The sequence below is a fragment of the Drosophila virilis genome, chromosome X, assembly GCF_030788295.1.
Source record: "Drosophila virilis strain 15010-1051.87 chromosome X, Dvir_AGI_RSII-ME, whole genome shotgun sequence".
NCBI lineage: Eukaryota > Metazoa > Arthropoda > Insecta > Diptera > Drosophilidae > Drosophila > Drosophila virilis.
In genome coordinates this window covers 3490744-3504058 of record NC_091543.1, presented here as the reverse complement: position 1 = coordinate 3504058, position 13315 = coordinate 3490744, and the positions used below count along the sequence as shown (strand labels likewise).

At 41.8% G+C, this 13315-nt stretch overlaps 2 protein-coding genes across 14 annotated transcripts in view; one reads left to right on the top strand and one right to left on the bottom strand.

Annotated features, from left to right (window-relative positions):
* The window catches only part of Rab3-GEF (Rab3 GDP-GTP exchange factor), a 35507-nt gene that overhangs the window by 1476 nt on the left and 20716 nt on the right, over positions 1-13315 (top strand). For 5 of the 13 annotated variants that reach the window (XM_002058018.4, XM_032440463.2, XM_070211217.1 and 2 more), the window contains exons 2-7: positions 6880-7044; positions 7777-8189; positions 8315-8825; positions 9019-9380; positions 9820-9946; positions 12275-12307. In XM_002058018.4, the coding sequence (XP_002058054.3) occupies positions 6922-7044; positions 7777-8189; positions 8315-8825; positions 9019-9380; positions 9820-9946; positions 12275-12307 (1569 nt within the window). In that variant the 5' untranslated portion in view covers positions 6880-6921. Of the gene's footprint in view, positions 1-6879; positions 7045-7776; positions 8190-8290; positions 8826-9018; positions 9381-9819; positions 9947-12274; positions 12308-13315 lie in introns of all 13 variants that reach the window. The other 8 variants (XM_070211218.1, XM_032440457.2, XM_070211219.1 and 5 more) reach the window with 3 other exon arrangements.
* Positions 9995-10753, bottom strand: LOC6634440 (tubulin-specific chaperone A). Its single transcript, XM_002058019.4, has one exon. It carries the CDS (start codon positions 10588-10590, stop codon positions 10162-10164), a length of 429 nt encoding a protein of 142 aa, XP_002058055.2. The 5' UTR covers positions 10591-10753; the 3' UTR covers positions 9995-10161.

Below are 13315 nucleotides of genomic sequence, written 5' to 3'. Positions count from 1 at the left end.
GTCGACAGCGACAGCGACGGCGACGCAGCTACCCTTCGTCCAGCTCTTAACGCAGTTGACGTGCAGCTGATTTGAGGTAGCATACTTTTGTGCTGCACTAAGACCACATAACGGACGGCTCGAAAGACGGACAGACGGACAAAGCAACAAAGAAAACAGAGCAACGCCAGCACAGGCTGCATATACCCTGCAACACAAGCACGTTCAGCTAAGCCATGAGGCTTGCACTTAAAGCCAGAAGGCAAAGTTATTGAAGAGCTCTACTAAATGTGCGGCATATTTGAAGGAATCTTTCCTTGTTGGCAAATAGCACAATTTATAAAGCAACAGCGAAGAAGAAAAAGTGACTCAGTGGGGCGTTAGCGACTGGGAGATACCCTAAGCCCAACATGGCACGTTACTAACATTCTACGAGGCGCAGGGCAAAGGTATCGGGAAAAAGTAATAGATCTCTGTATATTAAACTCTTTGTCCTGACTGACTGACCGACTGAATGACTGATTGGCTGACTGAGTGATTGACTGACTGAACGACTGACTGGTTGACTGACTGACTGACCGACTAATTGACTGACTGATTGATGGACTGAATGATTGATTGGCTAACTGAACGACTGACTGGTTGACTGACTGACTGACCGACTAATTGACTGACTGATGGATGGACTGAATGACTGATTGGCTGACTGAACGACCGACGGGTTGACTGACTGACTGACCGACTAATTGACTGGCTGACTGGTTGATGGACGGACTGACTGATTGACTGACTGACGGACTGAATGACTTAACTGATTGGCCGACTGACTGAATGATTGACTGACTGAATGCATGACTGACTGAATGACTAAATGACTAACTTATTGACCGACAGATTGACTGATTGACTGTGAGAGTTGCTCCAAAAGAAGTTGGTTTTTATCGATGTTTATCGATTTTACGGCTAAATTTAACTCGTACTCCAATCGTTATCTAACTTAGCCATTTAAAAGCTAGATTTTTGTCAATTTTCACCCAATTTGGTGTCTCTAGCTTCTATAAACTGCGAGAGTTGTGGGTCGATAACGATACTGATATCGATTTCATAGCAACCGGACATTGATTTGATATACTCGAGGCATAGCAGAATCTTACGAGTCTCTAGCTCTGGCATTGCACGGGCAGAAGGACGAACACATACAGGACGAATGTACAGTAAGACCTCATAATAGGTTTTCATTTGGACGTTTCTGGGAATGCATTTTCAATGGAAAACGTAATAAATGTTCCAGGGAACTTTTGCTTTGTGTTGCAGATGCTTCCGTTTGCTTGCTTTTTACCCAATTTCCTAGAAATATGTTCAATTAAAATAGAAATTATATTTGAAAAGTTCTCAAGTCAAATTTAAAGAATTGAAACCTGCTCAGAACGCAATCGATTTTAATAAAGAAAGTGTTTTCTTTCTTTAACTCAAGTTATTTTTGAGCTATCTTTCAGATAATTATATATATTATTTTCTTAGGGTACTTCTTGGGTCGGTGTCCATCGCGTTTGTCGCGTTCTTTAAGCGCTTTCCTTATGCAGAGCTGCCTGCATTTGAGTTTCATTGTTAAGCTTATTGTGACACAGTATTTTGCCGTATTTTCCAACATTTCGTACTCGTCATTTCCGGCACGCTGCCGGGCAAAATAACTTTTTTGACAGATTGTCGTTATTGTTGCAATCTGTCTTGTTCTTCTTCCTGTTCTTGTTCTTCTCGATGAAACAATGTGCGGCAACCATTTTTAAGGCGCTTGCAACTTTTCGCGAGACTTTCCGAGAAGCTTACAAGTTCCTTGAGCTCTTGCAGAGACAAAACTATGCTTGATGATGTTCAGTTTCTATTGTACATATATGAAAGCGAGACTCTTTCCCTTTAAATACAGCTGAGTAGTTGAAATATTGATGGAATTATCGTCAACGTTGAGCAGGTAAAAGGTTTAATTTTTTTTTTGTTTTGGAAAAGACAGCAACTGCTTTAAGGCATATTGACAGCTTGTTCAAATCGTTAATGGACCAAAAAGAAACGCAAAATGGCAATTTGTTTATGCCCTCATCTTATTTACGACTAGCAGATACCCTGTAGCTAGCAAAAAGCTGGCCTTACACAAATTCTAGCTTCTTCTTCAAACACTAAGGCAAACAGAAGAGTTGGCTGTGGCGCTTGTGCTTCTACTTGCATAACATCGATGCATATTGTCCGATCTTTATGCAATTTTAAGAGCAAGGTTATAGAACTTAAATGTATATAAATACCTACGAGCAGGGGCTTTGCTGTAAATGTTAGCTTTTCTTTTGCAATGCTTAGCGAAGTGGGGAATATATCCAAGGAAACTTGGTAATGAGCGAGTTTCGCTTAGCAAATCCTGTGGGACGATCCATATTTATCGATGTTCTGTAAATGGCTTAGTTATATACAAGACTCCAGTTCAATTGCGTTCGTGTTCGATATGGTTAAATCGAATCAGTTCGTGCTGCATATATATATATACATATACTTTATGTATACTTGATGAGCTCGCAGCTGCTTGTTTCGGCTAACTTTTTTGACACTTTAATTGGTTTGAGGGCGGAGCCAATTTGGCTTTGATTGAGACGTGATTAATTTTTAATACTTTGTCCAACATTTTGCCCAACTCTTGTCGGCCGATAAAAACGGCTATTCTGGGAACGAATTATATACGTGCCATTTGCCAGAGGCTAGTTAAATATTCATGATGCGACCAGAAATGACAGCTTAAATTAGAGCTTAAATATTTGATTTTTATCGGCAATTTGCTGTGAAGCTTGTTTAATGTGCCTTATCCAGCACTGGCTAATTGAAGAGGCCAGAAACCCTTTGCAAACAGGCTTCAGCGGCGTGGGCTTTATTGAGAGGGTTTTGCATTTAACATATTTATGTTGCGACCAGAAAAGACAGCTTAGATTAGAGCTAAAATATTTGATTTTTATAGGCAAACTTTCTATGAGTTTGTTGAAGCTTGTTTAATGTGCCCTTTCCAACACTGGCTAATTGAAGATGCCAGAAACCCTTTGCAAACAGGCTTCAACGGCGTGGGCTTTATTGAGAGAGTTTTCCATTTAACATATTTATGTTGCGACCAGAAAATACAGCTTAGATTAGAGCTAAAATATTTGATTTTTATAGGCAAACTTCCTATGAGTTTGTTGAAGCTTGTTTAATGTGCCTTATCCAACACTGGCTAATTGAAGAGGCCAGAAACAGGCTTCAACGGCGTGGGCTTTATTGAGAGAGTTCTCTCTTTTATGGCAGCATTTCATAACAACGTCGTTGACAGTGTTTTCCATTTCCCATTTTCCCATTTTTCCATCTTTTTTTCTTTTTTTTATTCTTATTTTTGTTAATGACAGTTTTGCCTTTGGCTATTTTTAACGCGGGGGCGGAAACAATTGAAATGCGTCGCATTCTCGGCTACAGCCTCTGATGACGCCAGCTCTTGAAAGGCGTTGGCGTCCTGCCTGTGTCCATTAAATGAAATTGACGACCAACTGGCAAGTGGCATGTGGCAAGTGCCACAGTAAATACACAAATATATATATACATATATATATATCTATGTATATATGTTGCAGCTGCAATTGCTCAGCAAACGTTTACTAAGCACCGCTGCCAGTTGGGGGAATAGAATATAGAAAACCGCAGCCTTGACATGATTAGCCATGGCATGTGGCATCCATGTTTGTATGGCTTTTAGCTGGGAAAGTGCATTCGGCCAAATGCCCCCACCCACACAATACAGACACGGACACGCACACAAGAGTCGCATTCCTTGCCTGGCCTTGTGGCTGCAGCATAAAAACTTTGTGCAGTAATGAAAATTGTGAGATGCAAGGCCAAAACGCAGTCATCCTTCAACCGGCTGTCGTCCTCAACCCCGCCCACAAGTACAAACAACATGTTCGAAGGGTATTACGAAGTTCTGCCCGTTTATATAAATGCTAGAAGTTGGCCTCTATGCGCAGAGTTTAGGTCCATCCATATTTATCGATTTTCAGACATGATAAAGGTAGAAAATGACATCTATGTGACGTCTTTTAGTCTATCGATAACTATCGTTTTGAGGAATTGATGAAATTGCGTTGGCTTATGTAAATGGTGGAATTTGGCATCTGTGCGATGTCTTTTAGTCGATCGATAAATATCGATTTTCAGAAATGATGAAGTTGTGCCTGCTATCTATGCGACGATTCGTGACCTACCGATAAATATCGATGTGTAGTTTTAGTCGATCGATAAATATCGATCTATGGAAGTCATGAAGTTGTGCGAGCTTGCGCAAATGATAGAATTTACATCTATGCGATGTTTCTTAGCATATCGATAAGTATCGATGTTCAGATATGATCCTTCAAGCATAGCTCGAGCTAGTTACACCAGAGAATGGGGTTTTCTAGGTTTCTTTTTGTTAAAATATATTTGGTTTTCCTAAAGAAAGAGTCTTGCACTTTGGTGTTTGCACACTTTTGATCAAGGAGAGAAAGAAGTAAAGGGAGCTAAAATGCTTGCACGGGCAGCTCAGCTTTTTGTCTAGGATATCCTCTAGTCGCCTACTCCCGACTAGTAAATATTTAGTTGCCTTGTGCTTTGGAATTATTTGTTGCGCGTTGCAAATCCCACAGTAGTTGTCCTTGAGACAGTTCCGAGCTTGTCAAGTGCCATCAAGGTCTTAACCTCTCTTGTTCCTCCTTCCGCTCTGCCTCACTCCCCCTCTCTCCATCTCTCTCTCTCTCTCCGCTCCTCGCAGCCGCATGTCAATCATGCCAAATGAACTTGCTGTCATGCCAATCATCAGAGTCAGAGCCAGAGCCAGAGCAAACTCTAAGCTCAGCTGCGGCATTTGCATGCCGCACTCGCCTTTTCCTAAACAATTTTTTCCATTTCCCGTCTTGTTTTTTTTTGCATTTCACTTTTTTTTTTCTCACATTTTTCTCATTTCCCCAAGCTGTTTACCATTCGTTCGCGGCTGACGTCAATGCGATTGGTAATTTTGCAATTTGCGTTATTTTCTAAAGAATTTTCCTTTCTGCCAGCGACATGCGCTTGGCTTCTGCTGCTGACAGCCCATCCAAATCCAAGTCCCTGCCCCCCTGGCACGACTCTCTTCTGGCAAGGTCATTAGCAGGCCAGTGACTTGATGGGTCTGGTCCTTAGAGACTGATTGGCTCGACCTGTCTGCAGTTCGTTGATTTATAGAGCTTTAAAATACAAAATAAAAAGTAATTGGAATTCCGCTGACCTTTTGCCCAACAGCAGCTGCAGGTCTCTACGATATATAATAGGTCAAACTAAAGCTGACTTCTCGAGCAATAGGGGAGCCGCTTTTCATCAACTTTTATTCAGCTTAAAGCCAATTGACGTCTTTTAGCTTTCACTTATTAAAAATACGCTGTGCGTTTATTGAGGAGAGCTTCTCTAATGCGCTAATTGGATGAAATTGTGCATTCGCAGGATTTCATATTCTCGCCCCCCATTCTGTTGGCCAGCTTAGCAATTATGGGAAATTTAATTGAGCGTTTGCTCTTGGTCAACTTCCGAGAAATCTTTTAAAATGAAAAAGCGCCAAAGTGCATTAATAAATACGGAACGCGACCGGGGGCGTAAGCCCCACTTTGCAAACTAAGCGCTTATTTATAGTTTCATAAAAAGGAACGTCCGTCAATGTCTATGGTTAATTCCAGCTATTCCCCTTTGCTTAGTTAACTGGTAACAAATAACAGAAAAGAAACTGTTTATTTATTATTTTTAAATCCCCTTTAGTTTCCAGTTTGTGTTGTGCTTTGTGCATAAGAAATGCAAATAAGTAAATAGAATAATTGAAAATTGCGGCTGCATTTGCATCAGCAACTGAGCGCTTGTTAGTTCAATGTAGATTTGAACCAGCGACTGCAAGCTTACTATTTCGACGAAGATTTGAACCAGCAACTTAACGTTTGCTAGTTCGACGCAGATTTGAGCTAGTGACTGGACGCTTCTTAGTTCGACGGAAATTTGAACCAACGACTGCAAGCTTGTTAGTTCGCTGAAAACTTGAACTGGTGACTTTACGCTTGTTCCTTCAACGTAGATTTGAACCAGATTTCAAGCAGCGTCTGCAAGCCGGTTGGTTCGAACAGATTTGAACCAGCGACTTCGTGCTTGTTAGTTCAACGCAGAGTTGAACCATCAACTTTACGCTTTTTAGTTCGACACAGATTTGAAACAGATTTAAAGAAGTAGAATAATTGATAATTGCGATTGTATGCTTGTTGGCTTGACACAGATTTGAACCAACGACCGCACGCTTGTTAATCCTATGCATACTTATTACCTTACGCTAGAAACGCACAAGCATAAGATGCCCTTAAAAAAAGCCCAGCTCTAATTAACGAAATATCTTTTTACTGAGCGAGCAGTCTATTGAATAAAATGTGTTTTGTCTCTAGAGAAATTCAACTTGAAGAAATCCAGATGAATGAACGCATAATTGTGAGAAAATTAAATTAGTCGTGTTTTGAGTTTGAATTTGATTTTATTTTGCATGTGCCACAGTCAAGGACCTGACGAATATCCATCCTTTTAGTGGTAATTGTTGGCATGAGCTTGTTTTCAGGGCTCAAATTCAATTTACGGCTTACTGAAAGGCTGCCTCGTGTGGAGCTTAACTCGATTAGCAGATATGGCTAATGGATAGAAGCTCCTGCCCAAATGGCCTTGTGAACGGCAGCCCTCTGCTCCCTCTCTATCCTCTGTTGCCTGTGCTCCCTGTGCTCCCTGTGTTTACTAATGGTGTTTATCTTTTATTTCATCTTTCACCTACCCTCTCCTCTCTCTCTCTCTCTCTCTCTATCTGTGTACTTACAGCAAGGTCCCCGCCCAAGGGTAGTGAGTAGAGCATCCCACAAAATGTCGGATCAGCAACGCGCCTCGTTATGCCCGCGACTCGTCGACTACATGGCCATTGTGGGTGCGCACACGACCCCGCCAATGCCCAAGGGCATGCAGGGCAGCAAGGCGCCGCCCGTTCAGGTGAGTCTTGTTTCTGAATGTGCCACAATGTACAAATATTCAGCTTTTATATCCCGTGCAATTGTTGTGCAAATGTACTTAATAAACGGGACGCAGACATCCAAGATCCGATTAGAGTCCATTTGGCTGCTCGCTGTGGGATCTTCTATATTATTATGATAGTCTGTTTATTTAACGTTATATTCGATAAATATCGATTTAAAGTCTTGGCTTTTGTTGGATGTGTATCTCGGAGTTTTTAATAATCGAAAACAATCGATAACTAGAATCTTGTATAACTTATGCTAAAGAAGATGTCCACTTTTGGGATAACTTAGATAGCTTTACTTGAGCAAAAGTGGTCGCCTCTCCGAATCTATATGGGAAATATACTTGGGAATTCAGAAACTAAAAGAGCTAAAAACTTGAAATTTGAAATGCGCAAAACGAGTTAAAATATCGATAAGAATCGATTTCAAGGCATGTTTCTTAAAGCAGAGAAATGTAGGTTCTCATGCAATAAAGAATGTATATTTCATGGAAAGCTACCTATAAAGTAGCCAAGCTTTTTGTATGCAAATCTCATAAAGATCGGACTTTAAGAACCGATGCCATTCAAAAATGCAGCACGCGAGCAAAGAGAAGAGGCAGAAGCACATACTATTCACTTCCAGAGCCGGTTACAGGGCATTCATTAGTCGATAAAGCTCGATTAGAACATTTTGACCTGCAATTCCCTTGACCGTATTGCAGGTGCCCGACTTGCTGCGACGCTATCCACCATCGGACCATGCGGACTTTCCGCTGCCGCTGGACATGGTCTACTTTTGCCAGCCGGAGGGCTGCACCAGCGTGGGACCGCGACGGACCGGCTCCGCCATACGGGACATGACCTCGTTTGTGTTTGCGCTAACGGACAAGGATTCGGGCAAGACGCGCTACGGCATCTGTGTTAATTTCTATCGGCCCATCGAGCGGCCCTGCTCCGCAACCGCCGCTGGCGCCGAACGTGGCAGCGCGGCTGGCAATGGAGCGCCGGGCGGACACGCTGCTGGCGTTGGCGTCGGCGGCGGTGCTGGAGGTGTGCGCGGTCGACGCTCATCGGCGTTCCGGCGGGAATCGTGGCGCAAGAGCATGGAGCGCAGCTCGGACTCGGCGTTCAGCAGGCAAGTGTGTGCGTGGCAGGCAGCAGCTGCTGCTGGTGCTGGGTGGCGGGACGCTTTTGGCTTTATTGATCTAACCGATTTCCAAACCATTTCCATAATAGTTACGGCCTCTTAACTACTTCTAGCGACTACAGAAGTAACGTAGCGCCCAGCGATTCGGATCGTGAACTGACCTCGCGTCGCGACTCTGACCAGCAGCGTCTCCATTCCCATCATTATCCGCCAACTCAAAGCTCCGGTGCTCCGGCGTCCAAGTTGGGTCTAATGGCACCCTCAGCGGATTCTGAATCCGGTGGCAGTCATTCGCCATCGCCGCGGGCCTCACGCAAGCGCACCAAGCTGCGCAATCAGTCGCTCACCTCGCTCTGCATCATATCGCATCATCCGTTCTTTACCACGTTCCGTGAGTGCCTCTTCATACTGAAGAAGCTGATCGATGCCTGCAACGAGTCGTCGTCACCGAAGCGTGTCGGCGCCTCGCAGAAACTCAATCGGGACAATGTGTGGACGGTGCTGACGGGCCATGCCAGCGAGGCGACACCCTCCATTGTGCTGCACGATGTGCGCGAGATTGAGACATGGATATTGCGTCTGCTCTCCACGCCAGTGCCGGTGCCGGGCTCTACGCGTGTCGAGGTACGTTTCAAGAGGCATATCCAACATTTTCGGACTAGACTTGTCTCAGTCTATCTAAAATGAAATCCTTCGATATGTGCTTGTTCCCATTTTTTTTAATATATGTCTTAACTAGTTTTTCAAACATATTCAATTATTATTTTTGGTAATTTTATAATCTGCCATTTATTTAATTCTTTTCATCATTTCGCAGGTGGAGGTGCTGTCGCCAACTGTTCACGAACCATTGCTGTTTGCACTACCGGATCACACACGCTTTTCGCTAGTTGATTTTCCCTTGCATTTGCCACTCGAGCTGCTCGGCGTGGAGACATGCCTAAAGGTTTGGACTTTGATCATGTTGGAGAACAAGGTGCTCTTCCAATCGCGCGACTATAATGCTCTCTCCATGTCGGTAATGGCATTCGTGACCATGCTCTATCCATTGGAGTATATGTTTCCAGTGATACCGTTGCTGCCCACATGCCTCAGCTGCGCCGAGCAGTTGCTGCTCGCGCCCACGCCCTTTGTCATCGGTGTGCCAGCCTCTTTTCTCATCTATAAAAAGAACTTTAGGTACGGATTGTGTCCTCCGGGTGGTGCATCGTAGCGCCCGGTAGTGCCGTTTAATGCTGCGCAAGGCTACCTAATGCCTGGTAGTTTCCGGTACAGCCCTGTAATGCCCGGCATAAGTTGCAGTATCGGTAGTTTCGGGTAGTACCGGCAGCGTTCGGTAGTGCCTGGTAGTGCCCAGTACTGGAACTGTCTGGTGTTGCCCGCTAGTGCCTTGTAGTAACTGGTAGTACGGGTAGTGCCTGGTAGTGTCTTGAAGTACCGGGTAGTGTCTGGTAGTACTTGATTTGCCGGTACTACCGAATGATTTCTGCTAGGGCCCGGTATAGCCCATAAGTGCCTGGTAGTACTTGGTTTGCCAGGCTCTACAGGATGGTTCCTGCTAGTGCCCGGTATGGCGGGTAGTGCCTTACAAATACTTATGTAAATCAAAAACTTGCAGGCTGCCCGATGACATTTGGGTTGTGGATTTGGATTCTACCAAGCTGACGCCACCAACAGGTGGATACGATGAGATACCTCCATTGCCGGAGCCCGAGGGTACCATACTGAAGAATCATCTGAAACAGGTAAGCCCCTTGTTAGGATGGTTGTAATTAAAAATACATGGACATGCATTAAGATTTCTGTGCATCCATATAGTTGACTGGGGCACCATTTAATTTTGTTGCGACAACTACTTAATCGTGTTTAACTGATGTGATTGAGATGTGTGAGTGTGTGTGTTGGTGTGTGTTGGTGTGTGTGTGTGTGTGTACGTGTGTGTAGGCTGGTGCGACCATGTCTATAGGGTCTGCTCTAGATTCTTCTTGCAGGCCTTAAGTAACTGCATACCCTTATCGTATAGGGATAGATTAATGCCCTTTAGGGCCTTCTCCCTATGCAGAAAGCGCTCGAATTTGTCGTACTCGTTGCGCATCTTGAAAACAATATCTGGTAGCATGCCCTGCACCTTCTTTACAACCTGCATTTGCACGTGTATGCGATTATCTTTGGCACCCTCGCATTTGAATCTCTCGAGGCGTAGCTGCTCCATGTCTCGCTCGTGCTCATAATGGAGCTTCTGTTGCAGCAGATGCTCCAGCACGGAGCTATACACCACCAGCTGATCCAAGCGTGGATCCATGGAGTTTGGCACTTTTCGCATGCTTTCTGCATTCCGGAGAGATTGCGTCACTTCTGTAGACATGGTCGCAATTTTTTGTCTCGGCATTTTTAATTGGCTATTTTCTGTTGTTTTATTGATTTTTTTTTATTATTTTTTTTTATTGGCTTAAAAATCGGGAAACAAATTTTCCGATGATAACAAATCGAACCACAAACGAAATTTCCTAATAAAACTATGCAGCAGAACGGAAACGAGGGGGCAAATAAAAACTGGCAAACTGACAGCTGAGTCGTGCACAACTTTCAAACACAGGTCCAAAACGTCAACAAAACAAAACTGGATCCAATATTCAGAATGAAAACTTTGTCTTACAATAATTTACTGCAGCAATTAATTATGATTTGTGCCCAGGGCAATTAATTGGTTCAGAATTTCCGATTCTGTATAATAAACATAAATATTATTGATTAGGATTTAAATATTTATAATATATGTTAGCTCAGTTAGATTGAGATTTATTAAGTTTTATTTAAGCACAAAAAGAAAAAGGCAAATGTCAGGAGCTTATCTTCCCCGACTAACAGTCTCTCTTTACCCAGTAAAGGGTATTCAAGTTTTATCATGAAGTGTGTAACACATAGAAGGAGGCATCTCCAAACCCATAAAGCATAAATAGTCTTAGATCAGCATCAACAGCCGAGTTGTTATAGCCACATCCGTCTGTCTGTCTCTCAGATTTAAAGCTAACTTCTTAAAGTACAGTACAGTTGGGAAAATCGGCTGCCATAGACAAGATCGGTCTGTTTATCAAGATATCTTACTCGACATTTATAAGTTTAACTAGGTCCCATACATATATGCAAAATCATATCAACATCAATTCAAGATATTTTCCCGCGATTCGCACATATCTGTGTAAAGCAAGGGAATTTAATCTTCGGCGTGCCGAAGATATACATAATTACTCGTTTTAACTTTCATTTAAATCAGTTTAATTGAGGCGACGCCGGGTAATTTCTTTAAGTGTATATATCTTACATGTACATATTAACACATATTGTTGTCTTTGGGTACAGGGTATCTGCTAGTTGTGATAATACTTAAATGGTTAATTGTGTGATTGTTAAAACACTTCCCGATGCTCGATACACGCATTTACTGATTTAACATGTCTTATTTAATCTTGATATAGGCTTTGATTGTCTATGTAAAATGGAGCTCAGCTCTGTTATGCGCCTGCTTCGAATGTTATAAAAAATATCGATATATTTTCGATTCGAAGCGCGCATATCGTTAGTCAAACGGTTAACCGTTGATAAATGTATTATTTAATTTATCGCCTCTTTCCCACACTTTTGTATGACTGTGCTCTCTCTCTATATATATATCTACATATTTAATACTGTATTAAGAAATGTCTATATCGCCTTGGAGTCACACTTACAGAGCCGTCCATGATTTAAACATAACTCGTTTTATATATTTATAATATATTTGTTTGTATACTTTTGTATTCATTTCGAACACTTTTTCGATACTTTTATTGCTCTCTCTTACTCTCTCTCTCTCTCTCTCTCTCTCTCTCTCTATCACTCTCTCGCCCACTCTATATTTGTGTCTATCTTTTTGTGGCTTTTACTTCGCTAATGCTGTACTCTATTCTACTTCTAACAATCATGCATTATCTGTTATACGAATTTCTTAAACTTGTTCACAACTACAAAAATAACAACAACATCAACAACAACAACAACAACAATAAAAACAACAACAACAACAACAAATGCAGGCTATGCTACTTATGGATGAAGCTGGACTTGGTGTAAATATCGTTCACATTTAACATATGTTAAATAACATTTCTTCCTTGGTTCTTATAACATTTTCTTATGATTATCATTTGGTTTTGAGTTGAAAGCGTTTTGTACATAAGAACTACTAAAAATACTACTAATACTATGAATTGTTGTATACTAAACATAACATAATAACATATTAAATGGTATTTAACTAATCTATAATACATACATTTAAACGCATGCAGACAGTCACATTATGCATAGAACATAACATTTAACTTTAGCTAACATAACTCATGCGTATGGGCATTTCCAGAGAGGGTTCCACCACAATCAAAGTCCAAAAGAAAACGTATTTTTCTCATAGAGAAACAAATCTACAGTTAACAGTTGTAGCAAAAGATGTCACTTAACATAGTTAACAAATGTTAAACATGTTAAAAACCCATTCATACGTCTAATCTATATTTAGAACCAGCTCTTACACATCTTTCGGTTCAAACCTAAGTTTGAACCATTTATTGATTTTTTTAACTTTCTTTCTAAATTCTTTTCTATCTGAATGAGAATCAGAATTAATCATATTGAACTGAAAATATCTGCCAGAAGCTAAGAACTTTGGTATCTTTGTAGTATCCACCTAAAGTGGTATCCAAATGGATGATGCTTCAATTTTATAATAATGTTTTTACATATTAAACTTGAGAAGCATTAGAGAAGACTCAGCATTTGACTAACCACAAAGTTTTCCTGATCATTCATCGATTTGTGGCCCTGGAAATGCCTATATGTGCTTAGGCTAGCTCTTTGCAAAAATAAATCTCGCTACATTGCTGAGCTCTGACTGGGGCCTAGCCCAGTTATTGGCTGTCTCTCTTAGCGACTCTCTCTTCCGTCTTCGTGTTCCTCATGTGTGCATGCTCTATGTGTATAAGCTTCTCGTTGTAACTAGTTATCCCTAAAAAGGCCCTAACTCTTGCCGCTCTATTGGTCTAACCCATCCTAATAGTTAGCCCTGTTGAAGTTCCAGC

Coding starts and splice junctions, on each gene's coding strand:
- LOC6634440 (XM_002058019.4), bottom strand. CDS start 10,590: ATGCCGAGACAAAAAATTGCGACCATGTCTACAGAAGTGACGCAATCT.